The following is a 26,105-nucleotide window of genomic DNA, read 5'->3' on the forward strand; positions in this document are numbered from 1 at the left end:
ACCTACAGCAATCAAGCAAGCAAATTTCGCTCTTTTCGTCTTTTTGATTTGTTTTCATTTTCAGTAAAGCTTTAGACTGGTTTAACTGTAAACTCGTTTTAATTTTAGCCTCTTTCTAGTCGAGCAAACTTTTGTGCTGAATCAGCATATCTAGCTAGTTTTACTGTGCTCTTTTCGAGAACTAATTTTGTTAAAAGGATAATGTCAGGTTTTACAATTTTTCGAAAATTATGGTGATTTTACGTGAGTTGGAAAGGAGTGATTCTTGGCGATAAAATAAATCAAATAATGCCGGGTTCCCTTCGTATTGTTGACCGACGCTTTGCTAATTTTATTTTTAAAGGACATGAGAACAAAAGGCAAACAAATAAATCGACGAGAAAACAAAGTCATTGCCCCAGTGCCAAGTAAAGACAGAACAGCAAATCGGCCCATTAAAACTTATAGTGCAGTCTGATCGTCCTTATTCGTTTGTTGAGGAACCGAACATTTTGTTATGTTGAGTAAATAAACTGTCTACTACCAAACTTGGTTTCTTTTTGTGGTAAGCACTTGCTTATTGACTTGATTAAAGCGAAAAGAGAAATACTTGTGGAATTCATAACACGGTATTTTGAGTATAGTTAGGAATACGTTTAAGAAGATTCCATCTTTGATAAAGCAAGATTATAAAGCGAATTAGACATATTCTAGTTATTTTATCTATTTTGTACTTTGTAGTGCTTTAAATATTACCACCTAAAATCGAAGGTCGTGAGTTCGAACCTCTCTGCAGGCTAGTATACTATAATGACACGGAAGTCGTAATCATTGGTCAAAAATAAGCTTCATAAGGGCTAGATCGCAGTTGTTAACACACATATGTGTACAAGTTTCATTTTTTATCGAGTTCAAAAAAATCTCGACCTTAAAAATGCAAAAGGAAAAAGCAAGATTAGCCGGTCTGGAATTTACCACAAAATTACTTCAAATCATGCTCGCGGCTATATGTCAATTTACAAGTGGCGCTGACATGTAGAATGCTTCGGCTTTTGTTTATGAATATGAATAGCATCTTTTAAGAACATGAATCACACCGAACGTATATTTTTAGTGAAGCTTATGTACCAAAAAACACCAGATATACAGACGATTATAGCAGTATTTTAGAACTAATTGCAGCAGTATTATAGAACTAAAATATATTTATATTTACTTGGTCTTAACATGTATTGCTTGAGCTGAAATTGCAGATAAAAGTGTTTGTTTGAGCGGTTCAGTGCGAAAAACTAGTCGGATTGAAAATATTCATTTAAAGAAACAGGCGTTTATTGTTAAATCTTTTTGTAGCAACAGTAACTCACAGAATGGAAGCAATCAAGTTTTCATTTTGAAGTTCGAAAACATTTTTTATAATAACAATATTTGTTTGCTTGCTTGAGATCGGCTTAGCGCAAGAGATATTTCCAACAGAAGAAGACAATGATAATCCACATACACATTGCATAATTGGAAAAGAGGGAGTTGACGGTTGGAACATGAGAATTAAATATGTCGGTGGACTTGGTCGCGGAGAGGTTGGGAGATTTTTGTGTGTTGATTCGGCGTATTAACCACTATTAAAATTTTACTGCGTTTCGAATTTGTTTTTAATAATACGCAAATAAATTTTATAATTTTGGAGCATATTGGTTGGAGGTTGTAGTAAGACGTTGTAGTAAGAATAACTCTTTATTCATTTCCACAATTATTCGAAACGTTCAAAATGATACCTACTTCTGTATGGGCTTTGATATTCTTATTACGAAATTATATAATGAAAATCGAACAGTTTTTGTGTGAATCTTTAATACTAGAACGGCAAAGCTTGTCAGACACGGTTCGAAATAAACTGAGACAAGACAACAATCTTTCGCAGCGCCAAATCGTCAAATGCCTGCTTGAACGAAGCTAAAGACAATTTTAACAGATGTTATTCCAAAGAAGCCTTTAACAAAAGGGTAATTCAAAGTGTTATGGACCATGAGATTGATTTTGTCTATTATTGATAACCAGATAAGAAAAAGCTCTCGGAAATGATAAACTAAATTGTACTACTCAACAGGGCTGCGGGGTCGATTAAAATAATATAACCCGAGTCTTACTCAGGCCAAAAATATAACCCGAGTCCGACGTCGAGTCCGACGTCGAGTCCCCAACTGGGCTCCGACTGTACAGCCTGTGTTTCACCCAGTTCCATAGCTAATTTGGGTTGATTGTCAGCAATCCTTTTATTGGGATGTCATATCATTCATTCACTTACAATGCATAGTTGGAAATATCCACAATATGCTATTCCACCTTTACAATCTACAATTGGCGACTATATCAGTTTCAAAGTTTCGAACTGCGCATGCGCATGTGGACTCGGGACTCGGGTAGTTTTACGTGGTCTTACTCGAGTCCCGAGTCCGACTCCAGCATAACAAACCGACTCCGTCGAGTCCCGAGTCCCGAGTCCGACTCCACAGCCCATCTACATTAATGGACATTTATGTTTGTAAAATGTTTTTACTTAAGGATTTAAAACCAATGCAATCTTGAATCAATAAATCTGTTCTTATGCAACATGTATGTCATGCAGTTATCTAAGTGTACATATTTATAAGTAGGGGTGATATTAAAGCAGATTTAAAACAAATAGAAACATGATTAAATGCTGAAAGACACACACATATGTGTTTAATAACAACTGTAATTTAAACCCTCGGAAGCTGCTTTTTGACCAACGATTACGGCTTCCGTATCATTATAGTACACCGAAAAGCCATTGCAGACTCGCCGAATCTGTCGATCGAGATCGACTACTGTGACTAAATGCTGTTCTTTATTTCAAATCACTCGGCCTAAAAACACGTATTTGATCTAATGTTTTTTTCTGCAGGTTCCTGTCTGCGTATTTTGCTGTTTTACAACAGAATGCAGCGTTCTTGTACCGCCCATGTAAACTTTGAGGTTACTGTGACATGCAAAGAGTTTAAAATTATAATGCTGTTACACTACATGCTATGACCATTTCGTTACTAAACTGTTACGATACTTGATATAAATGATGACACAAGAAAAGGTGGTATTCTTTAGTCGTAATAAACCACCTGACGGTCGTTAAATCAATAAAAAAGTGTAACTCTGCCATTTACACCTTTGGCCAACGTTATACACAAAATTAACAATCAAACCAAGCAAACAAATAAGTTTTTGGTTACGCTGGCTTTTGACTGCAGGTCGTTGTATACAGCATTGTTCTTATGATTATATTTTCGTTTTCTGTTGGCCACCAAATAAACATGCTTTGTTAACCTTAAAGAAACGCGTGCACGTGTGTACACCAGCGCAATTGGGTATAGTAGCCAAGACACGTTGATGAAAAACATATAAACCTACAAGAGTGAACTCGGGTAAAGTAGGTTGCAAGCCTACCACTGTGTTTATCGATTTCATCTATTCATCCTGCCCAATACAAAACAAGGAACCCAACAAAGAACAGTTTTAGAGGGAGGTTAGTACGAGACCTTAAATATAGAAAATTGTATTTTGTTAACTAATTTGTTGTAAACAAGTCATTTTCAAATGACTCACGTCCCAGTCAGGTCATTTGAAAAATAAGTTAATCCAAGTCAAGTCAGTTGCAAAAATAACAAATCAAGGTCATTCCGAGTATTTTGAACTATACGAAAATTAAAAAAAAAATTACCGCTCCGCAATTCTAATTCATTTTTTCGCATATGTATTCCGGCTTTTTACGATACCGGTACACATTTCAAACAAGAATATACCAATTATTTGAATAAATTTTGTTCGCGTTGCTACCTGAGTAGGCTATAGTTGAACTCAATTTGAATTGCACAAATATGTAGCCTACGCGTTATTAGGAGTTATTCTACTAAAATGCCTAAAAGCTACACATTTGTTAACAAAATTGTGAGGGGAATATATTACAGTCCGCCGAGAACTTGCTGAGTTTGGTTTGGCTCACCAATAGTATAGTGCACAGCCACACCAAACAAATTGCGCAGTAAAACTTGCTTTTGCGCAACGTAAAATGAAAATATGTTCACTGCCACAGCAGTTTGAGCTTTTCGCGTTGGCCTTTTTTCGTTGAAGTTTGTAGCTAAAAGCATTTAAATAATTAAATCCGCATTGACGATTGTGACGTAATAAATTACTTTGTGTAATCGGTTTTCATCATCCATGCTGTCTATGTTTTTTTATCTAACGTGGAATTAAATGTATACTCAGTAACATCAAGCTTAAAGAAAAAAAAAAGTTTAGAACAGTGCCGAACACAGCAGTCGGGTGTTTGACAATAATTCGGGCAAGATTTTAACACAATTGCCGTTTTTACTTGATTTCTGTGCAGCTGTGGGGTCAATAATGGCCCTCACAAATTAACCAAATCATCTTGATGAATGCGAACGAGCGAATAGTTCGTGATTATTGATTGTGCGCTAAAGGCATCACGCATTCTATTTATTTAAGGTAAACATTTTGTCAATTTAACGACCGCTTTGTTGCGATATCTTTGAACATATTTAACTGGATTGCAGTTGCTAGTACAAGCTTATTGAGAATATTTGTTTCATGATGTCACGCTTTGTGACGTCATCTTTAAAATTTTCACGCCTCGCCTCAATACAAAAAACATTGATCCGCCGAGGGCCAATGCCAACACGGCCTTAAAATGTTGTTGCGCACTACACACAATAGCCGCGCAGTAGAAAATTTTCTTAAAGGGAACACTGGTTGCTGCCCCTGTTTTAGACAGACAACGTGAAGAATTAAACACACAAAAAATTTGCACATTTCAGATTCCTAAACAATGTTGGGCATAGGTCTTTACGAATTCAACAATATGGCCTTTGAAAACAAAGTTTTTTGCAATGTCAAGTTTAAAAATATTATATTTGAAAACGAGTTTGGATTCTACAACATAAATGATTACTAATCGATCTATATCAAATTTTCAAATCTTTTCCGAAATTGGCATTGCAAAAAGTAATCCAATGAATGTGACGCCTTTCTCAGTCGCTTAAGTTTTATGATTAGCGCTGCCTGTTTTAGCGGTTGTTCTACTAAAATGCCCACAGCCTTGAAACAAAACATTGATTTTTAATAAATCGACCCAAATTAAAAGACACATACAATTTCCTTTAAAAACGCATCTACTTCAAGCTTACAAAAATATTACCTCACCTAGGGCTGGCCAAGCATTCTTTCTAAAGGAAAACCACATTTAAATCATTTTTTCTTTCAGACTTTTAATTTTCACCTAACAGAGTCGACCGTTTCTGGCGTTGTTTTACATACCGGCCAGCATTGGTTGGTGTTTGAAAATGCTGACAGATTTAAGAGCTTAAATTGTTGTTAGTGCTTGAATCAGTATGTTAACAAGCCTTATTTTATAGCAAGTAAATGCCATTTAATAAAAACTTGAAAATTCATAAAATGTTCATAAAAGCTAACTGTTTAAGCTTCTTTACACAATATGTTGTTGTCTGATAAATTTTTAATCCCTTTTCCCGGCTACAAACGGTTTTTTGTGGCGAAATAAAACAGCGTTTCTTAACCGGTGCGCCATGGAAGGCTGTCAGGTGCGCCGCGAGCAAAAGGAAAAACAATGTAGGCCCTATTATGGAAAACACATGTTTTTCACTTTCCTATTGAGCTTAGCTCATTGATTCCACAAGCCTTTAAAGTAGAAAACGCAATGAAACCTACAAAGCAACGATATCTAAATCAGATAATTAATCTATAATAGGCTACCATAGTAGGCCTATTAATACCACCTATATAATAACGCCAAATTCGCAGTCATAACCACGACAGAATTAGATCTATAACAGTCTAGATAAGACCTAAACATTTCCAATTAAAGTCCAAAATAAATCATACAAGACTTTATGCGCAATGCGCACTGCTTGCTGAACAACTTTGCAACGAAAACATCCTACCTGCAGCCCTAAAGGTCATCAAATCATCTTGATTCATATTAACTTAAAAAAACATTCTTGTTTTAGGTTCGTGTCTGCATTTTCTGCTGTTTGACAGATCAATGCAACGATTTGGATTCAATACCAGCGATGTAAATGCTGCAGTTGCTGTTAAACTGAAAGATTGCAAAGAATTGTCGCCCTGCTTAATAAACGCCAGTAGATTTGCCAAATAAGCTGTTTAATAAAACCAATCTTTGTTGAACATCCAAACATCAACAACGCTTGTAGGGAAATGCCGATTTAACACAATCATTACTGATTGAAATTGAATATACTTGTGGTTTTCAGTCGAAATCTGAAGAATGTGCTTGGTGCAAATATACGGTTTTGTTTTAAAGTACGTAATATATTATTTTATGAGATTTATGTCAATAGTGTGCACGGAAACACTGCAGCTGGTAGCATCAAAATTATTTGTCGCAAAAATTGAATCAAAACCAAATATTACAAGTAAATGTTTGACCACACCTTAGACAGGACAAAAATAAATAATTTGAAGTGATCAATTTTGATTGAACAATAAATATGCCAGACTTGTATGTTCTTCTGTTTATACAAAACAGCAACGGGCCACAACAATTATTATCTGTTGATTTGCTCTGTTTTCATTTACCGTGTAAAGCTTTCCTCGAAGTAAGTTGCCTAAGGCAAATAAGAATAGAATCAAACACGTAATGAACTCTCGTGTGGGATACAAGTAAACGTTGATCATTAGACTCTATACAGCCGAAGTTACAGACGTTTTCAGATAACACACCTGGAACAAATTATGCACATTTCAATATTTGCTTGGTTGATTGCCTTTGGTTTGGGACAAGCAATGATTCGCAATAAAAGGGGTTTTCATCATCCACATAACTACTGCATAATCGGCAAAGCTGGAAGCGACGGATGGAACCTAACAGTTGGATATGTCGGTGGACTTGGAACCGCAGAGGTAGGAAATTTAAGTAGAAAGATTGGCTGCAAGATTTGACACCAACTCTTTTTATAATGTCAAAACAGCGAACCAAATAACTCAATAAAGGTTAAATTTTGTTTAGATTTTGTTTATATTTTCTAGAACGACAAGGCTTGTCAGACAAGATTCGAAATAAACGGTGACAAGACTATTATTTATCGCAGCGGCAAACGAACAAAGGCTTGTTACAATGAAGCTAAAAGCAACCCGATCAGATGCTATTCCGATGATGCTTTTACAAAAAAGGTAAATAAAGATTTGTTAAATATTTGTATTTTTACATAATATTTACAAGCTGTAATTGAGTTAAAGGCATAATTGATACATGCTATCTGAACAACTTCGCAACCAAAATATCCTGCTTACGACATGTCAGATGAAAGATCATCAAATCAATGTGATTCAGATTTAACTTTAAAAAAAATATTGTTTCAGGTTCGTGTCTGCATTTTTTGCTGTTTGACAGATCAATGCAACGATTTCGATTCAATACCACCGATGTAAATGCTGCAGTTGCTGTAAAACTGAAAGATTTCAAAGAATTGACGCCTTGCTTTATAAACGTCTGTATATTTGCCATGGAAGATTTTCAGAAAAGACAATCTTTCTTGACCCTCTAAAGCAGGGTTTCCTAGCCAGAGGTGCGAGAAGAGTTTCAAGGGGTGTTGGGAATCTCAATCAGACACAGAAAATATATTACTGTAATTTATTTCTTTGTTGAATTAAATGGAAAACTTTCTCACATTTTGGCATTGTGTTATTGTGTTATCAGTAACTTGTAAAAAAATAAATTTATAATGGTTTTGCTATTTAAGCAATTCTAGAAAGGGGTGCGAAAACTGGTTGTTGATTTAAAAGAGGTGCAGCAAGAAAAGGTTAAGGAACCACTGCTATAAAGAAACATTAAACAACGTTTGCAGGGAAATACAGATTTAAAACAATCATTACTGACTGAAATCGAAAATACTTCTGATTTTCAGTCGAAATCTGAAGAATGCTTAGTGCACATTGTGTTTTAATTTAAAATACGTAGCATCTTATTTTTTTGCAAGATTTGTGTCAAATATTGTGCACGAAAAACACTGCAGCAGACTGTAGCATCAAAATTATTTTATCGCAAACATTGAAGCAAAACCAAACATTGCAAGCAGATTTTTGTCCACACCTTAGAAAAGACAAAAACAAATAATGGGAAGTGATAGATTTTGATTGAACAATAAGTATGCCAGACTTGTATGTAAATAACTTCTTCTGTTTATACAAAACAGCAACGGGCCACAATCATTTTCATTTAACGTGTTAAGCTTTCCATGAATTAAGCTGCCTAAGGCGAATAACCATAGAATCAAACACGTAATGTACATACATGTGCTAGATACAAGTAAACGTTGATCATTAGACTCTATACAGCCGAAGTTACAGGCGTTATCAGATACAACACGTGAAATAAGTAATGAAAATTTGCATATTTATTTGCTTTGTTGCCTTTGGTTTGGGACAAGCAATGGTTCGCAATAAAAGGGGTTTGAATCATCCACATAACTACTGCATAATCGGCAAAGCTGGAAGCGACGGATGGAACCTAACAGTTGGATATGTCGGTGGACTTGGAACAGCAGAGGTAGGAAATTCAAGTAAAAATAATATAGCTGCAATATGTCCTCTTTGAATAAAGAGAAGACTACAAGCTTATGAACGTTTTATTTGATTCCAGTAAATATATACCTCGACATTTCAACATATATATTGTTAGAATATACGGAATTTAATATTCGTGTCATCTTGCCAACCGAGTTTAAAAAGAAAAGTAAAGTTGTAGAAAGATTTTACACGTAGACATTCTTTCTTAAAAAAATACACTGATATACAACCAACTCTTCTATGTTTATAATATTAAAACAGTGAGCCAAATACCTCACAAACGCCCAAATTAAGATTTTACAGGTATAGGGATTTTTTTGAAAAATGTACACTTAATTTGACACAAACTATTTTCCTAATATATAAACAGTTAAATAAATAACTGAATAAACGTCCAATTTTGTCTATGTACTATATTTTGTAGAACGACCACGCTTGTCAGACAAGATTCGAAATAAACGGTGACAAGACCATCATTTATCGCAGCGGCAAACAAACAAAGGCTTGTTATAATGAAGCTGAAAGCAAACCGATCAGATGCTACTCCGATGATGCTTTTGCAAAACGGGTAAATATAGCTTTGTTCAATGTTTGTAGTGGTTTTAACACATTTGCTCGCGGCTTCATAACATTTAAAAACTATTATTGAACTAAAGGCACGATTAATACAACTTTGCAACGAAAACATCCCGCCTAAGATATGCAACTCCAAAGATCATCAAATCGTCTTGATTCATATTTAACCTAAAAAAACATTCTTGTTTCAGGTTCGTGTCTGCATTTTTTGCTGTTTGACAGATCCATGCAACGATTTCGATTCAATACCACCGATGTAAATGCTGCAGTTGCTGAAAATTGAAAGGTTTCAAAGAATTGGCGCCCTGCTTTATAAACGCCCGTGTCATTTTACTTAAACTTCTAACAAACTAATAGAGCACTGATTTGACCACCCTTTGCCGATCATTGTTATGCTTTTTATCCAATATTTCCAACATTTGATTGTATGAAAACAAAACTATTTAATAATGATAATTGTAAACCAAACCGATCGCCTACATTGCTTGTCCAACCAATGATAAATAATGCGCATTATTTGTGTCGACATCTGCCTGGCAAAAAAGAAATAATCTTCTGTTATGCTACCAAGTTTTTATTATCTGATAAAATATGTACTGTTTCAAAAATGGAAAATGGAATCACGTAATGTGAGGAGGCTTTATACCATTGTTTGTTGTATTTATTTGAAAATATATGTTATCCTCGAGGTTAGAGGATGACCGCTTGTAGGTGGAGGTCAGCAAGTTGAACACATTTAGTAGTGTGAAATTGTACAATTGAACTTAGTTTTTTTTAAGTAATTTATTTTCAGTACCGATTTAGAAAGTTGTCCACGGAAACAATTTCGTCAGGTATTAAAGTTAGTTTTGCATGAAAAGTTGGTCCTGTTTTACTAAAACAGAAGAATGTGAAAGAAAAAAACTAACTTTAGATTTACCACAAAGCCTTCAAAAATGCCTTTAAAAAAGGGGGGAAATACCCATTTTCTTGAGATCTGTGATGCTGACGTCGCGTTGTTTATTAAAAAGAATTACTGAAAGTGTCTAGCCCAGTGATTCTCAACCTTTCTTCTTTCGTGGCCCATTTTCGTTGAACACAAATTCTGTGGCCCAGTAAATTTTTTTGAAAGAACAAACTATAAAAAAGGTTTAGAGCAAAAATAGCGGACCATATATCAATAAGTTTCTGTCACGCTGACATTCTTTTTCAATTCGTGCCCAAGCCATTATTCCTGTAAAATTTAGTATAGTGACACTAATGAACCTAAATTCTTCAATAAATCTAGCTTTTAAATTGGTCTATGGCCCACCTTAAATGTTCTTATGGCCCACCAGTGAGCCATGGCCCACTGGTTGAGAACCGCTGGTCTAGCCAAACTAAAACACCTTAGCAAATATCTGTGTGACGTAAAATGTTATTGGCTTGATTAGTTTTTTGTGTGTAGTATATCAACATAAACGTAATTTGAATTCTTTTCCACATAGGACAATTTTGATACTTGAAAGTTTAAACAAATCATTTACATTGCTAAAACAAGTCTTACTTTGTTTTGCACCTCGATACGATGCTAAAATGCTGTTGTATTAGATAAGCTGTTTTTGTCGTTCGAACGTAATTAATACACATCGCATTGGAACAAAAAATACACTCGGGTTTCGCTTTTCTATCGGACTTATTACAGTCGAACCAAACTACGAATTCCAAAACTTGCTATAAACCTGTCACAACGTACGCACTTTATCAGCCGTAAGTATCCCACCTGACAAGTAAAACTCATAGTTAAAAACATGAGCAAAAACAGCAGCAGGCGTTTTGTTTACAAAGAAAAATATATTTCGCCAAGTGGCTTCATCAGTTCCGAAATACATTTTTCTTTTAAACAAAACGTCTGATCCTGTTCTTACTCATGTTTTTAACTATGAGTTATATGGTCCGTAAATTTATTTTGGGGACATATCTTGTTTTTCCTCACATTCTTTTTTGGTTTGCTATGGTGTGCTATGGTTTGCTATGGTTTGCTATGGTTTGCTATGGTTTGTTATGGTTTGCTATGGTTTGCTATGGCATGTTTCAGACCGATTTTTGTCCGAAGCTTTATAGAAAAAGTGTACATCGTAGACTTACAATTTTTCAGACATGACGTAGAGTGGTATGTAGGTGCTCTGTAGAGGTTTATGAGGCTGCACCCCCAGGGGCCTTTGCTTGGGGGACAAAAATCATGTGACGTCATCGTTTTAGTTCGCTGTAGATATCTTCTCCTCTCTAGCGGTTGAAAAACTTCAATACATCCATATTTGCTAGCTTTGATCAACTCGCGAAGCGACGAAGCCACTTGGCACCAAGCTGAGTGTTTTATTGTCACTGGGGAAATAAGCCACGCGTGCGACTTGCCTTTTAGAGAGAAGCTTCTCTTAATAAAAAAACTCATTCCTCGTATAACACAACATATTTTATCTCCGCAAATTTAAATGCAAAATCTGGAGGCAGTGTACATCTCTCTGTTAGCACCTGTAGTGCTTGTTGCTACAAACAAAAATATCAACACCAGGCCTAAACAAACTAAAATTGTAAAAGGACCGCAGCAAGCAAAATGCTAAACTTGAATGCATTTTTAGCGACGACGTTACAAAGCTACGTCATAATATGGCGTCATACAAAAATAATTCTTTTGAACAATGCGTTTATTTCGTTTAAATTGCGAAAAGAATTTCGATTTGAAAGGTGGCGTATTAGGCACATAAAAGAATTTTGCATATTGCTCGAAGCAACAAATTTAAAGTCTGTTTTAACAGTAATTGCTAAGACATGGTAAAAATTTACTGAGTAAAAGCTGGCAAAAGTAAATAGCAAACGATAGGCGTTAAACCATTTTAAAAGAATGTTTATATTTGTGTTTTAAACATGTTAGCTGGCCAAAAGTTTAATAACATGGCATTACGCAATATCTACGTAAATTCTATTTATTAAATATATATTTCAGTTATTCCCGAAATACTACGCCATATTTGAAACCCTTTCGCATCTAAACCATAAGTTAAGTGGGGATATTTTCGGCCCATATCTGTTTTTGCTTTTTTGGGGGGGTTTGTTTTAGACCGTTTTTTGTCCGAGTTTTATAGTAAAAATATTATTCGTAGTGACGTTAAATATCCAGACACGGTGGAGGTCTATATTTAGATGACGTTTTAAGGATTTATATGTCTATTTACCAAGGGGACTTCAGCTGGGGGTAGAAATTGCAAACAAATTATGACGTCAATAATTTTAGCTCTGTACTCCTACCTAGCGGCAGCAATATTTCCTGAAAAGGATATGGATAAAAAGACACCGGTTATACAGACTGTCTTTAGACGTGTGTATTTTTATTTTTATCATTAATGCATTAGGCAAACCACAATATAATCAATTCTTTGAAATTGATCACTTCACTCTGAAAAACACGTACCACGGTATGTACCGGCTACGGTATGTTATGGATTCTACACTAAAACTAACATTGTATAACCTTGTAGCCTTAGTATGATTTAGCTTGTTTTAAGGGAATGGTTGCGCATTCTGTAAGATTTACAAAATTCAACCTTGTATCTCATGCGGCCCTTTGTAACAAACTTGCTCATTCTGGTTTAAATGTTTAATTAAGGCAATAAATAGCGGGCGCGATGGCGAAGTGGTTAGCGCCACTGACCAGCAATCCTCAGATCCGGGGCTCAACTCCCGGCTGAGCACTTTCCGCGCGGTGCTTGTGGGCTGAGCACCTGAAAACCGTAGCCCGAAGATCAAGCAGAGAGCGCAAGTCGCGATCAAGTTAATAATCTCTGCAACAGCGCGTCTACGAGCTGAGCTGGCGGCCGTGCAAGGAGAACATCATCTCCCACTACTTTACAGACTTCTATACATGCTAGTGCAATGTACGGTGACGCGTGCATTGTATTGTGATGTTTATGTAACGCGCACTCGAATATGTATGTAAGGCAATAAGTGGAAAATGATTTTCAAATATAAAATCATTTTTTCATATGTAATCTCAGCATATTATGTTTCATATTATGTGAAAATGTTTTGTGGAAAATGAATTTGTTTAAATAAAATATGTTTTAACAAAAAAATTTTTTAAGTAAAAATTTTATAAGCATAATATGCCAAGTCGCAGACTACCGCTTTACAGTTGCAGTCATTGGAGTTTAGGAAAAAACATCTTCAAAGTAAAAATGCACGTCATCAGCGTCGTTCATCCGCTATGTCACAGTCGGGCGTACAACCGCTCGACCTAAAAACCGCAGCTAAGTCTGGGGGAGTTTCTACTGCGCTGTTGCGGGCTGAAATGCTCTTTGGTTGGCCTCATTGTGGTAAAACTGATGCCTGACCGAGCAAGGCGGCAATGAAAACCACCGCGTGTCGTAATCTGATTTATGTTTGTAGTCGCGTACAAACTGCAGTTGATATGATTCTATAGGGACCTCCAACGCAGGCTAACAGGGGAACATGGCATCGCCAAAACAAAGCCAAACCAAGGGCAATGATGAGCCCAAACCAAAGGGGGTGTTAGCAATTTGCCAACCCCAACACCCTCTAAAAAAATACGTGAAGAAACGTTTGACATGCAGAACAAAATGAATTACGCTTAACGGGAATCGCAAGCTTCGACGCGCAAGCGATTACACAACAACGTTTGTGTATTGCTACACTACCATGAAAACCGTATTCGCAAGGATTATGAAGAATCAAAATTGTGATTTCCAACTGAAAAAAATCATTACGCAAAACCGGCAAAACGTTTCGCTTGCGTTGCTAAAACATAATGGACCATTATAAAGGAATGTAGTCTTTGAAAATATTGCCACAACATTTTGTGGTAACGGACATTTCGTTGAGCACTAACAGATTTAACGACAAAACCTGGTTGATGTCAGACCCGGTAATGAACAAGTCAAACGAAACAGAACCTACTAAACGGGTTGGGCCTGTCTTCTTGTTTTGAAAGAACTAAACCACTTTGCCGCTATCTCACAAGTGGAGATTGCACGAAACGCAGCCAAGCACAGCCGAACGTGAACTTCACTGTGACAAAAAAGAACCCGATGTTTCGCTTGACGAATATGTTTAGCGCTTGGTCGACGATCGGATTCTTTGTTCGCTTATGCAGTGAATGAAATGAGGAACTTTTCTATTGAGGACAAACTTGATAGTTGTCAGCCCTAACTCGCTTGTATGTTGATTCAATTTAGGTTTATTGAGTTTCGTACTTTTAACTATGACAGCATAAATTTTTTCGATGTGCTAAACACTCAGTTTAAATATACCGAATGTAGTTTGCTGTAGAATACGTTTTGTTTTTCTTTATTATTTATATTCGAAATTTATCTAAACCAGCGGTTCCCAAACTGGGGTCCGCGGACCAACTGGGTCCGTACATCAGTTTTACAGGGTCCGCAAGAAGATTAGTCTTGAAGTTTTTTCAACATTAGGCTGTGGCGAATGTTTTAAACATTAGTCTATGTCTATGTTTTAAACACTATCTGTAGGGCGATTATTTTTTTACTTAAAAAATAAGAAATTTTCACCTGAAAAATTAAAATTTTCGCAACTTTACCTAAAAATAATTTATTTTAACAAAATTTTGACCAGGTTAGAAATACGTTGATTTAAATGGCTGATTGTTGTTTAAAATACTGCATTAGCGTCTTCAACCACATGATTTCCAACACAAATCAGTTATTTTTTCGGGTTTAAAAAAAATGAAGACAATTTCAAAAAGCCGACTATAGTTTTCTTTTAATTTTGTGAAGGATTTATGTGCATTTTTATTCGATTTTGACTTAAAAAAATTCTGACCTAAAGGCGAGGTTAAGTGTTACTTTAAATCAGCTAGGCTAGACGTTGTTTGCATAAAGCTATGCTTGAATGAGGTTGTTATGTAGCATAGTGCTTTCATTCAGGTATTGTACACCCCCGGGTGTACCAGAATCATTAAGGATGTACCACATTGATGGGGTGTACTTGGGTGTGCAAAATACCACATAACAATGTACGCCTATGATTAGGTATCATAATAAATAAAAGGTTTATCACCACAATGACTGGTAACCAAAATATTTCTCTTGATATTTGTTATTGTGAGATACTTTACTGCATTTCGTACTCTGGGGTGTACAAGTTCTGTAGTAAACGTAAAAGTGTGTACTGTTTCAAAAAAGGTTGACAAGCACTGGTGTAGCAGCTGAGCTCAGTCGAACGTGAACTTTACTGTAACCACGAGAAATAGGATATTTTGTATGGGCTTGTCGAAGGATATATTTTCCTCTCGCTCGACCGTGAAACGCCGCATCCCCATAATGTTTAAAAAATGTATTAATAAAAATCTTACTCGTTTGAAAACAAAAAAAAAAAAAAATTGTTGGACTCGCCACGCACTAAGGAATTTCACCAATTTTATCTAACTAATTTAAATAGCTGCAGTTGTTTTTAGAAGCAATAATGCCGAAGGCGCATGTTAGGGTACAACATTGTCTTTAAGCATTTAATTACAGCAATTAAGTTCAGGTACGAAACGGAATTACTGCGCGACGCCCCTGGCAACTGAAATCGACGCACAGACTGTTTCCACGCACTGTTTAACGACCTTTGATTTAAATAAAAGCTAAAGAGCATCTACCTAGCCACTGTTAGCAAGATACGTTTTAAGTGACATTCGTCTTTGCTAATTTTAGCTCCGAGTGGAAGAACTTCAAGTTTGGCAAATGAGAGACGATGATAAACCAATCTGCAGAGGGTTATATGCAAGGCTTTTTAAATTTAAGGGGTAGGCCCGAATATTAAAGAATAATATCTTACAACTTGCGCTTTGAATCCTGAAGATCGTTATATATGGGTGAATAAAACAAATACAAGAAATGAGAAACTCGAATTCACAGCATCCAAAAATAAAATCGAATTTACAGCATTTTGTTTAAAGTAGCATTTATCTCATTTAGAATTTAAGTGTTTAATCAGAAATACCTATATATAGTCGATTTAAAATCATTTTCGGTGTATGACGCAGTTCTTTAGAGTCCGACTTTTGTTCCGAAAGCGTTGCGTTTCATGACTAAACTGCCACATTTTTGCACAACGATACAAGACATCGATCAAAGATTGGGATAGGTTTTAAGTACATTCACAATAATTCTAATTTAAAACTATCATTCAATTGGCCGGCAAATGTAGATTTAGCAAGAAATTAAATACGAAAGTGCACGTTTAAAAAAACGGATTTCTGTTCTGCTTGAGTCAGTTCGTATATAAGAATGTTTTTTATTCAGTCCTCGAAAATACAATCCAATAGTACCGCAAAGTAGTTCAGCATCTTCTAAAAATGCACCAAACACATTAAGAATTAGAATAACTCAAATTCGCACTGGCGCGGTAACGCTAAAATCTTAATGTTACATTAAAATACTTTGAAGTGAAATTAAGCAAACTACAACTTGTTTAAATCAATAAAGGACGCCATGTTGTAAAAATCAAGGAAATTTCCGTTTAAAAAGGGCCTCGAATATTTTAAGTTTGCGACACATTTTAATTTTTTTTAATTTATAAAAAAATGATGAAAAAAATTTGGCCAACAAATTCTCATAAAAAAATCTGCATAAATACGGTTGGTAAACAACAAAGTATTCTGATTGATCGATTTGAAGATTAATTTCAACAAGGATACTGAAGATCCCCTTATTTGGGGCTTGAACTTATGTTTAGCCACATATAAACAAATTTATTTTTTCATATTGTTTCAAAACATGTTTTTATACACTGTTGTCGTAGTCGGTCGTCAATGTATTTTTTTAATATGTATTGGTCTGGCAGCTGCCGGGTGATCATCGCTATTGGTTCTATTACGGTTTTACCTACTAACACGTAACTTTTATATAAATTATGTTATTAATTTCCTTTAACAAATTGCTTTTTGAATCAGAAAGAAACTTATCGCTCTCTCTTAACATCAAAAGTAAACCATTATTTTGATTCCTTATAAAGGTTCACTATTATAGCATTAACCCATGCTTATATTGCCTCATGTCTTAAAGAAAACACGATAATATTCGGGTCTTAGTGCACCTTACTATATATGCATTGGCTGTAAAATTATTAACAGTTTCTATATTTTGCGCGCGAAGCATCTTATCGTATATAATATGTTGGCCAGTATAAATTGCGGTTGTTTATATTTATAGAGTTTATCTTTATATTGGCATAGTATTTCATCGATGTTAAATGTTTATTGATAAAACATGTATCGCTTCAATTGAGTAATTTACAACTCGTACCTTCTATCCAAACTTATTTGCTGTTTTAAAGTTGCTTCCTGTTACAACGTAAATCATATATTTTGTGCAATACAGGTTAAGGTCTTAAATGAAAACAATACTGTATACTTTAATAAAAATGGAATGGCAAGAGACCATTTATAACGCAACTGCGGTTTTGTTGAGTTTTAACGCCTATACCTGGTTGTGTATTATCGGAATGCTTATCTGCATTAACTGGCGAAGGACGCCGCACCCTAAATTTCCTCCTGGGCCAAAAGGAGTTCCTTTCTTGGGCGTCGTTCCCTTTATGTCTGACCAGCCTGGTAGAGATTTTAAGAAGTGGAGCGCAAAGTATGGGCCCATAATGTCGGTTCGCTTGGGATACGAAAGTATTGTGGTTCTAAATAACTTCGATTGTGTTAACGAGGTAAATAAACACTATATACGGATCTGTTCATAAGTTTAATGGTGAAAATAACGGCCCAAATAGACATTAGAAGCGACATGCTTTATTTTCAAACGTTCGATGATGGATGATGGCATTAGAATTTGCCGAAACGTTTGAAAATAAAGCATGTAGCTTTTAACGTCTATTTGGGCCGTTATTTTCACCATTAAACTTATGAGGTAAATAAAGATTAGGACTTTGGATTGTAAAACTGGACAATGAATAATTTTTTTACACAATAATAAAAATCAAACTCGCCTTTATTTCCTAAATGTAATTAGACCTTACAAATAATCTGAAGCCCGTCCTGATGAACAGTTGTTACATCATGTATTACGATGGAATGCTTAACAAATGTACTTTAAACAGAAAAATGTCGATAGATTTATTACAGCCTGCCGAGAATTTTATGATTTTGGTTTTGACACGCAACTCAAAGTGCGGCGACCCTGTTCCAAAGCAATAATTTTTTGGTTCTTTCTACGTATTTCAGGTTTTGCAAAATAATTAGGTTTTACATCATTAAAATGAAAACGGCAAGTGGGACAAAACAAAATATAATCTCTTCAAGCTATATTGAGAATAGCTTGCTTTGCAAACCAATTGTATTTCCTACCATGCTATACACTGGAAGCCTTGAAACGAATCAGTCGCTAAAATGCAATTTAGGCAGGCTTGAAAAACAATTATCGTTCGGTGAGGTTCGAACTCGCGACCATTCGGCCACACCGGGACCGTCGCTCAACAAACTGAGCTACACAGGCCAAGAGACGAGCGAGTCGAGAAACAACCATGACAGCATTGTTTGCTGCATCAGGTTGTTATAAACCAGGGGTTCGTAAACTTTTTTTACCGCGGACCGCTTTAAAAAAATTTTGCTTCGCATGGACCAGTGTTTCAAGAAATTTTAAGAGATGACGTCACAAATTTACGTCACTATACAAATAGACTCGAGAAAGCTGCTGTTTTCGGTCCAAAAAATGTGAAAGTGAAATAGAGCCTCAATATATTCGGTGCAAAAACGTTTTTTCATTAATTAAACCATTTTCTTTAAAAATTTGATTACTTTTTAAATATACACTAATATTTCAATTAGGCCTTCATGGACCACTGGAAACTAGTTCACCCCCCCCCCCCCCCTCAAGGGGTCAATGGACCCTAGTTTAAGAACCCCTGGTATAAACAATCTCCCTTTGGGTCCATAGTACCACATCAATGAACGATACATACAAACACTGTGATGTAGCCCTTATGAAGTCCTTTGCAGATCAACGATAAGGCCTCAGCTTCGCCGTTGATTAAAAACCGACTTCGCAAGGACTAGATCACAATGCTTGTACATATATATTAATGTATCGTTTATTTCCTACCATGATTGAATTGCTAATAAATTTGACAGGCGTGTGTACAGCAAGGGCGTCTTTTCGCTGATCGCCCCTGGATCCAGTTATTCTGCAACTTATCGAAAGATAACGGAATCGTTTTCAAAAAATACGGTGAAGATTTCAAGGCGCAAAAACAGTTTGCCCTCAAATATCTGAAAGAGTAAGTTTCCACTACACTTATATTTTGAACTTGAATACATAAAATAAATCTGCATTTTAAACATTACTAATATCATGCATGTTCAAACTACAATATTTATTAGCATCTTCATACGCCCTCCAAAGACAAAAATCCGACTAACCCTAATACTCTGTTCTGTTCTGTACAACTATATTGTTTAAAAGATTTTCTTAACTGTTTCTAGACAGGGTCTTGGAAAAGCAAAAATGCAAAGCGTGATAAATGAAGAAGCGGACAACCTTGTCCAGTATTTGCAAAAACTTCAAAATACCAACAAACAAGTTGAATTTAAGGTTTTACTGTCTTTTAGTTGTCATAAATGTATTTTAAATAATAAATAGAACTATTCTAGTCGTATATATCACTACTGTAGAAGTTGGGCTCTCTGCATAGCCTGCAGCTACAGCTACACAATACACATATGCATATACTTTTAATATTCTCCGGTCGGCCTGTCGCTGGACCGGAGGTGTTCGTCTTGCATGAGACTTAGCGAGAATCAGGCGCAATGCAAGTGGGCCAGGGTTAATTCGAATAGCTGAACGAAATTAATTTAACAAAAATTAATCACAATAAGAAAAATACCTGATGCGCTAAAAATAGTACCTTGTTGGGATATGTGACGTACTTAGCCAAGTGTGGCGTTCTATAGCCGAAGTCAATACATTTATTTTTAGTGACATGTTAAGTTCCCACAATCATTTTTTGGTCAACGGCCATAACAGGCCGTATAAGCAAAATTACACCGATTTGGTAGAACATAGTATGTAATAGTGATTACAAAACCAAACTTAATGATATGATGCACATTTGGAGATAAATTAAGGCTGTATATTATATCCTGCCTCGAGCGTTGTTTTGTGTGCGTAAAGCCTCGTTGGGCAGTTTTGTTTTCATAATAAAAACTGTCCTTATCGATCGTTTGGTCATCTGCGTTGATTTCAGTTTTAGTCGTTTCAATAAAAAGTGAAGACAACTGGTTAAGTTAAAAAAAAACGTTTTCCGTCATTGGCAGCTGTTTGTTGCACAAAAATGTTTGTTTAGTGGATAGTCTGTCTTAGCAAACTGGGGTCCGCGGACCAACTGGGCTCCGTACAGCAGTTTCCGGTCTTTATGTTTTTCAACATTAGGCTTTGCGAATGTTTTTAAACATTAATCTATTTTTGAAACATTATCTGTCATCACTATTGTCTTTAATTATGCTTTATTATTTGATAATATGGCGTGTTTTTTGTCTCTTGTGACTTCATAAAGCATCTATTATGCTGTACTACTTGCTATCAGCGAATCGTTCGCATTAGTCAGAAAGTTGTTACATTAGATTTAGAAAGAATCGTGACTATCCTAGTGTACTACAAGAAACATGGGTCAACTGACCCTTAAATTTTTGTAGGGCCGGAGTTATCGTAGATTGAGGTATGTGATTAGTCCACGAAGCAACTACAAGTTGCACTTCAAAGCAGGGCTGCGCAGCTGCACTAGGCGAAACTAATAAAGCCGAGTTAAACCCCCGAGACCCAACTCCGACCAAATATGCTATTTGTCGATTCCTGAGTCCTGCTTTGACTCTTCCCATCAGCCTCTACTTCACCCGATTACGTAAATAAGGCGGATATTTACAAATCATTTATATGGGTGTCGTATAATTCATGCACCCGAAATACAGTGTTGGAAACTTTCCACAATTATGCTATTGCGCTTTTACGATTCAACTTGGACACTGCGCATGTCCACTTCGGACTGGGCACTCAGGTAGTTTATGCGGTCTTATTCAGATCCCGAGTCCAAAGTCCAACTCCAGAAAAACAGACCAACTCCGTCGGGTCGACTACGACTCCGCAGCCCTAATTCAAACAACTGTACATTAATTTAGTTTTAGTAAAGTTAATGCAATCCCTTATTTGGCAATAAACGGATTTATCTTTTACACGTTATAAAGCACACCTTGTGTCAAGCCACATCAAACGTCATCTGGAAAACAATGCTAGGAGCACGATTTGGCTACGACGATCCGAAGTTTAACAAGCTTTTGGAGAACTTGAAATTAATGTAAGTATGAATGCTCTAATAAAGAAAAGTGATTGTTAAACTCATACAAAATGATTGGGAAAGTTGTCGAACTTTATAAAATTGCCAAAAAATGTTCTCAAGTAATAAAAATCACTTTTAACATAAATTTTTAGTTTTGTAACGTACTCCGATGTAAAATTAGATGTCCAATATATTATTTCTTTAAAGTCTACACCCCATACCAGATAGTAGCATTACTGCTCAGCAATATTGAGGTTACATCGCTGCCGAAATCATGCTAAGTTTGTTTTGGAATTTCAAACCAATGTTTGCGACACTACGCGCGGTTGTCTTTCGAGAACGAAAAATTCATTTAACCATTAAAATGATCCAAAAAAAAACAAAAATCGCAACATAATTGACTTCGCGTGTTGCTTGCCAAAGTTTTGCAGCACTTCAAGCGATTAAATTGTTATCAACAGGGTCTCGGACCCAAATCATGCGACGAGGCAAAGCCTTATTTTTGTTTGGAGTTTTCTGGCCAAGTTTCCTTACTTCAGTGCAACGCAACAAAATGTCGACCAAAAGACGGAACATATCATGAGTATAATTTAGACCAGTGCTTTTTAAAATTGTTAGTTGTGTTCCCCCCTAGCATATATCTCCATATTTTATTAACCCTTGTCTTATAAAAAATAAATTTGTTTTTGGAAATTCTCACTTGTTCACTGAACAGTTTGAACACCCGAAATATCCGCCCTGCTCGCAAGCTATCATCCACTTCTGACGATAGATAGATATGTTTAGATAGATATGTTTATTGTTAGGGAAGTAAATTCCCAGGAAGCAGCGAAAGATCGTTAGGTCATCAAAGTCAGCTCCCTGACCGCAATATCACCCGAATACGTAATGGGCAGGTATACGAAATTAAATCATTAGACAACAAATTTAAATACAAAGAAACGGTTCACCCTTATTCACCCATAGTTGTAGCTTAGTTAGGTTTTTTGAACCATTCACCTGATTAAAAAACACTGATGTAGACCATAGTTGTACCTTAGTTAGGTTTTGCATAAAAAATTGAAGACTATAACATCAACAATAATCCAAAACACCTGTCGACGATCAAAAATTGTCATGCCTTGACGACATATTAAAACAAACTTCCAAAAAGTTTAACTGAACCTGATATCGCCATTCAAGCATAATTTATTTTTATCAAGCTCATTTTATGAATTTAATTAACGGTGACAAATGTATATTCAGGTGTAGTCCAGGAAGTTATAGATGAACATAAAAGCAGGTTTGATGCGGGGAACATAGAAGACTACATCGATGCATTTCTTCTGAAACAAAAAAACGAAGTAAAGGGATTCACGGTAAAGTTAAATTTAAATAAAAGCAGCGTCGATCGGCTTGATATAGATTTTGAAAACAGTCTGTGAAATTACCTTTAAAAATTTTATACTTGTTGATTAGGAGTTCTTAAACTATTTTAAAACCGGAACCATAAAATAGTTTTTGGTTCGCGCGGCAATATTTCCAACGGACGTCATTAATTGTACAACAAAAATACTTGTTATTCGATAAACTCAAAAACGTTTAATACTTGCTGTGGCTAAGCTGCTGGAACACGCAACGTTCGAACAACCTTTAACAAATGGAGTTGCATTCAAATTTTAGCGGAACAAGCATCGTCCCTAACAAATCAAGTTTAGCCCTGCAATATACCCCTGGTAAAATATAGCGGAATCCCGCTATATCCCCCTGGCATAAAATATAGTAGAGCCGCGCTACAACCCCCTGGCAAAAAAACGCATTTTTGAATTCTTAGCTGATTTTATTTAGGGCAATTTAGCATAACCTGTCAGGTGTTGGTACCTAACCTTATAACCCGGATAGAGTAAGCAAATCCTTAGTCATTCAAATCGATCATAGTCTAACTTACATGGCGATTATAGTTAAATTTTATAAAAAAAAAACAATCATTTGCACTACAAGAAGTCACTGTACAATGTTCACGTAGCCTGCTACGCGGGCAGTCCTGCTGGACGAAGAAAGGTTTTATAGCTGTGACGTAACAATTGAGGCATGCCTTAAATCATAGCTACTGTAAATTGAGGCATACCTCATAGCTCATGTTTTATGGGCGATTGTGCGAAAGAAAAAGGCACTCATAATACAGCATATGTAACTTTTGTGATCTGAAGAGAGGCACGGCACGCTTTTTGTTTGATCTGGAGAGAGGCACAAAAAATTATAGCACATTTCGGGTATAGAAACGTAACATTTGCTGAAGAAACGGAAAGACTACAGCAATTTACACAAAATTAAAGCACCTAAAACGTGCAATTTTTGCTTTTTTAGCAGATAATACTTATTCTTGTGTGACCATCTTTTTAATATAACTTTTGCTTTCCCATATGTTGTCAGGAGAGGCACTTCCTCTCCTTCCTCCCCTGACTGCACATCCCTGGTTAATTGATTATAATATATACCAGGGCGAACAACTAACTGCAATCTGCCGTGACTTTTTTGTGGCCGGTACCGAAACCTCCAGCACTACACTTTCTTGGCTTTTTGTTCTTTACATGAATTTTCCGAAACATCAACAACAGATTGACGAGGAAATTAGAAGCATTTTAGGTGAGAGATTAATCACGCACTATAGTCGAAACTAATTTTTTAAATGAAACTGTATTTAAACTAGGTTAACATTTCAACATTTCAAGATGTTAACACGTTCGCTACTTACGGAGAAAATCACTGATAAACCATTATCATCCTGCAGGATCTGCCGGGATTCCAACTATGGCAAAACGGACCGAAATGCCTTTTACCTGCGCATTTATTCAGGAGTGCGCGAGATTTCGCACAACAATACCGATGGCCATTCATCACTGCACCACGGAAGATGTAAAGCTCGCAGGATATGTCATACCGAAAGGCACGATGGTATGTTCGTTCAGTATTACCATGTAATTCTCATACTTGAATGAATTGCTGAAACAAATTGGTTGGTCGTATATTCACCATCGGTTTGCCGGATAATTTAGATTGCTTTGAATATAATGAGTGAAATTTCCGAAGATATCTTTCTCACTCTCCGATATATTACATGGCGAGCTTTCAAGCCGCCGCTTATACTTTCCTTTGGTTAGTTACGGCTTGCTTAATTTGCCAGGTGATACCGAATTTGCAAGGCGTACACATGGACCCACACGACTGGCCTGAACCGGGACGCTTTGATCCACACAGACACCTGGATGAAAACGGTCAATTCGTCCAATCCAAAAGGATCATCCCTTTTTCGATCGGCTCTCGCTTCTGCATAGGTGAGAGTATGGGGCGCGCTGAAGTATTCCTCTTCTTCGTTAAGATCTTGCAAAATTTTCGAGTTGAGAGTGCAAGTGGACACCCACCACCGCTGGACAAGGAAGTGGTCACGGCTATCGCCGCCCCGCGTGAATGTCTGGTCAGGCTGACGCCGCGCAACTAAGACGGTAGAATAGAGTTCCTCACCTATTATAATACAAACTAAGCTTTAGTAGCTTTATTCTCTGTACGAAACGCGTGGATTTAAGTAACAATTCACATTTATATAACGGTCAAACGTCAACGCATTTGAATCGTGCTTCGAATTCCATGACGGCGCCGTCCGATTCGACAAGTTTGAATGGCTTTAAGTATAGCCGAGCAGTATATAGCTGGTAGACGATATGACTTGATGCGAAAGTTTTACAGAGGGAAAAAACAACCGCTTTGTGCGTTACTTGCATTACGTTATTTTTAAGGGATATATCGGACTTCGAAAATCGCACTTCTGTCCACGGACGAGCAAATCTACCTTTATACCAAAACAATAAGGTACTACACCATACTCATCGAAGGATTTGCGAGAGTCGAGTTAGCTGATCACGTCAAGCTATGTAGGCCTACCTATCTATACTGTTTGGACAAAATACAAAAATAGAAATATTTTAACCCGACTGAAGCCACCCAAAAAAATTGCCTCGAGTGATTTGTTTTTGTTGAAGGATTTTGGTTGTAGGAGCAATCCCGTTCATGCTTTAATACAGGATTTCAAACGCGAACGTTGCTAAATTACAAGGGCACGGTGTAATTCTTTGCTTCGCTATGTGGATGCCAAACGCGCATTAGATTTCGTCGTCAGAAATAAATCGTTCCACATGTGAAAACGACATAAGCGAAAGTTCAAAGTGTAACTAAATTACAAAAAGTACTATTCGGCCAACGCAGCTTAAAGCCATTCAAAATAGTCGTATTGGGTGATATTGCGTCTAGAATTTTTCTGTGTTTTGCTTTGTTACAAATACTCCTAGCCGCCTTATGCATCGCGGAATTTATATTTTAAATATACTTGAAAATTAAAATTAGGCCATATAAACAGATTGTCGATTTACGTTAACTTTTGGTGTTAAAATAAAATGTTGATTTTGAATAATATTAAAATACAATGTTGCACTATTCTTTTATTGTAACATTATATAAAATTTCTAACATGCCTAAATTTAGTTTAGGCTATCTCATATTTGCATGGCTAATAGTGTAATAAAAAATGTGTATACTTTGCAACCGTATTATATTATAAATATCACCAAGTTATC

General features: G+C 36.2%; 3 protein-coding genes across 3 annotated transcripts; all 3 read left to right on the plus strand.

Moving 5' to 3' along the window:
- Positions 1-6,742: 6,742 nt before the first annotated feature.
- Positions 6,743-7,710, plus strand: LOC146139388 (uncharacterized). Its single transcript, XM_083393029.1, has 3 exons — positions 6,743-6,948; positions 7,075-7,218; positions 7,408-7,710. Exons 1-3 carry the CDS (start codon positions 6,781-6,783, stop codon positions 7,474-7,476), a joined length of 381 nt encoding a protein of 126 aa, XP_083249155.1. The 5' UTR covers positions 6,743-6,780; the 3' UTR covers positions 7,477-7,710.
- Positions 7,711-8,358: 648 nt separating this feature from the next.
- On the plus strand, positions 8,359-9,744 carry LOC146139389 (uncharacterized). Its single transcript, XM_083392954.1, has 3 exons — positions 8,359-8,593; positions 9,038-9,181; positions 9,381-9,744. The coding sequence occupies exons 1-3, from the start codon at positions 8,426-8,428 to the stop codon at positions 9,447-9,449; spliced, it is 381 nt and encodes a 126-aa protein (XP_083249080.1). The 5' UTR covers positions 8,359-8,425; the 3' UTR covers positions 9,450-9,744.
- A 7,807-nt stretch (positions 9,745-17,551) lies between these two features.
- On the plus strand, positions 17,552-25,441 carry LOC146139390 (cytochrome P450 2H2-like). The gene is made up of 9 exons (XM_083392187.1): positions 17,552-17,880; positions 19,301-19,446; positions 19,652-19,760; positions 21,407-21,516; positions 21,960-22,081; positions 22,744-22,856; positions 23,979-24,123; positions 24,269-24,432; positions 24,662-25,441. Exons 1-9 carry the CDS (start codon positions 17,560-17,562, stop codon positions 24,974-24,976), a joined length of 1,545 nt encoding a protein of 514 aa, XP_083248313.1. The 5' UTR covers positions 17,552-17,559; the 3' UTR covers positions 24,977-25,441.
- Positions 25,442-26,105: the final 664 nt, after the last annotated feature.

This window comes from Ascidiella aspersa, chromosome 6 (genome assembly GCF_963924565.1).
Source record: "Ascidiella aspersa chromosome 6, kaAscAspe10.2, whole genome shotgun sequence".
Taxonomy (NCBI): Eukaryota; Metazoa; Chordata; class Ascidiacea; order Phlebobranchia; family Ascidiidae; genus Ascidiella; species Ascidiella aspersa.

Bases quoted from the DNA above. Each gene is read 5' to 3' on its own strand.
- LOC146139388 (XM_083393029.1), top strand. From the start codon at position 6,781: ATGCACATTTCAATATTTGCTTGGTTGATTGCCTTTGGTTTGGGACAA. The intron at 6,949-7,074 runs GTAGGAAATTTA...TATATTTTCTAG, and splicing joins GTGGACTTGGAACCGCAGAG to AACGACAAGGCTTGTCAGAC. The intron at 7,219-7,407 runs GTAAATAAAGAT...ATATTGTTTCAG, and splicing joins ATGATGCTTTTACAAAAAAG to GTTCGTGTCTGCATTTTTTG.
- LOC146139390 (XM_083392187.1), top strand. From the start codon at position 17,560: ATGAAAACAATACTGTATACTTTAATAAAAATGGAATGGCAAGAGACC. The intron at 21,517-21,959 runs GTAAGTATGAAT...TGTTATCAACAG, and splicing joins TTGGAGAACTTGAAATTAAT to GGTCTCGGACCCAAATCATG. The intron at 22,857-23,978 runs GTAAAGTTAAAT...AATATATACCAG, and splicing joins ACGAAGTAAAGGGATTCACG to GGCGAACAACTAACTGCAAT.
- LOC146139389 (XM_083392954.1), top strand. From the start codon at position 8,426: ATGAAAATTTGCATATTTATTTGCTTTGTTGCCTTTGGTTTGGGACAA. The intron at 8,594-9,037 runs GTAGGAAATTCA...TATATTTTGTAG, and splicing joins GTGGACTTGGAACAGCAGAG to AACGACCACGCTTGTCAGAC. The intron at 9,182-9,380 runs GTAAATATAGCT...TTCTTGTTTCAG, and splicing joins ATGATGCTTTTGCAAAACGG to GTTCGTGTCTGCATTTTTTG.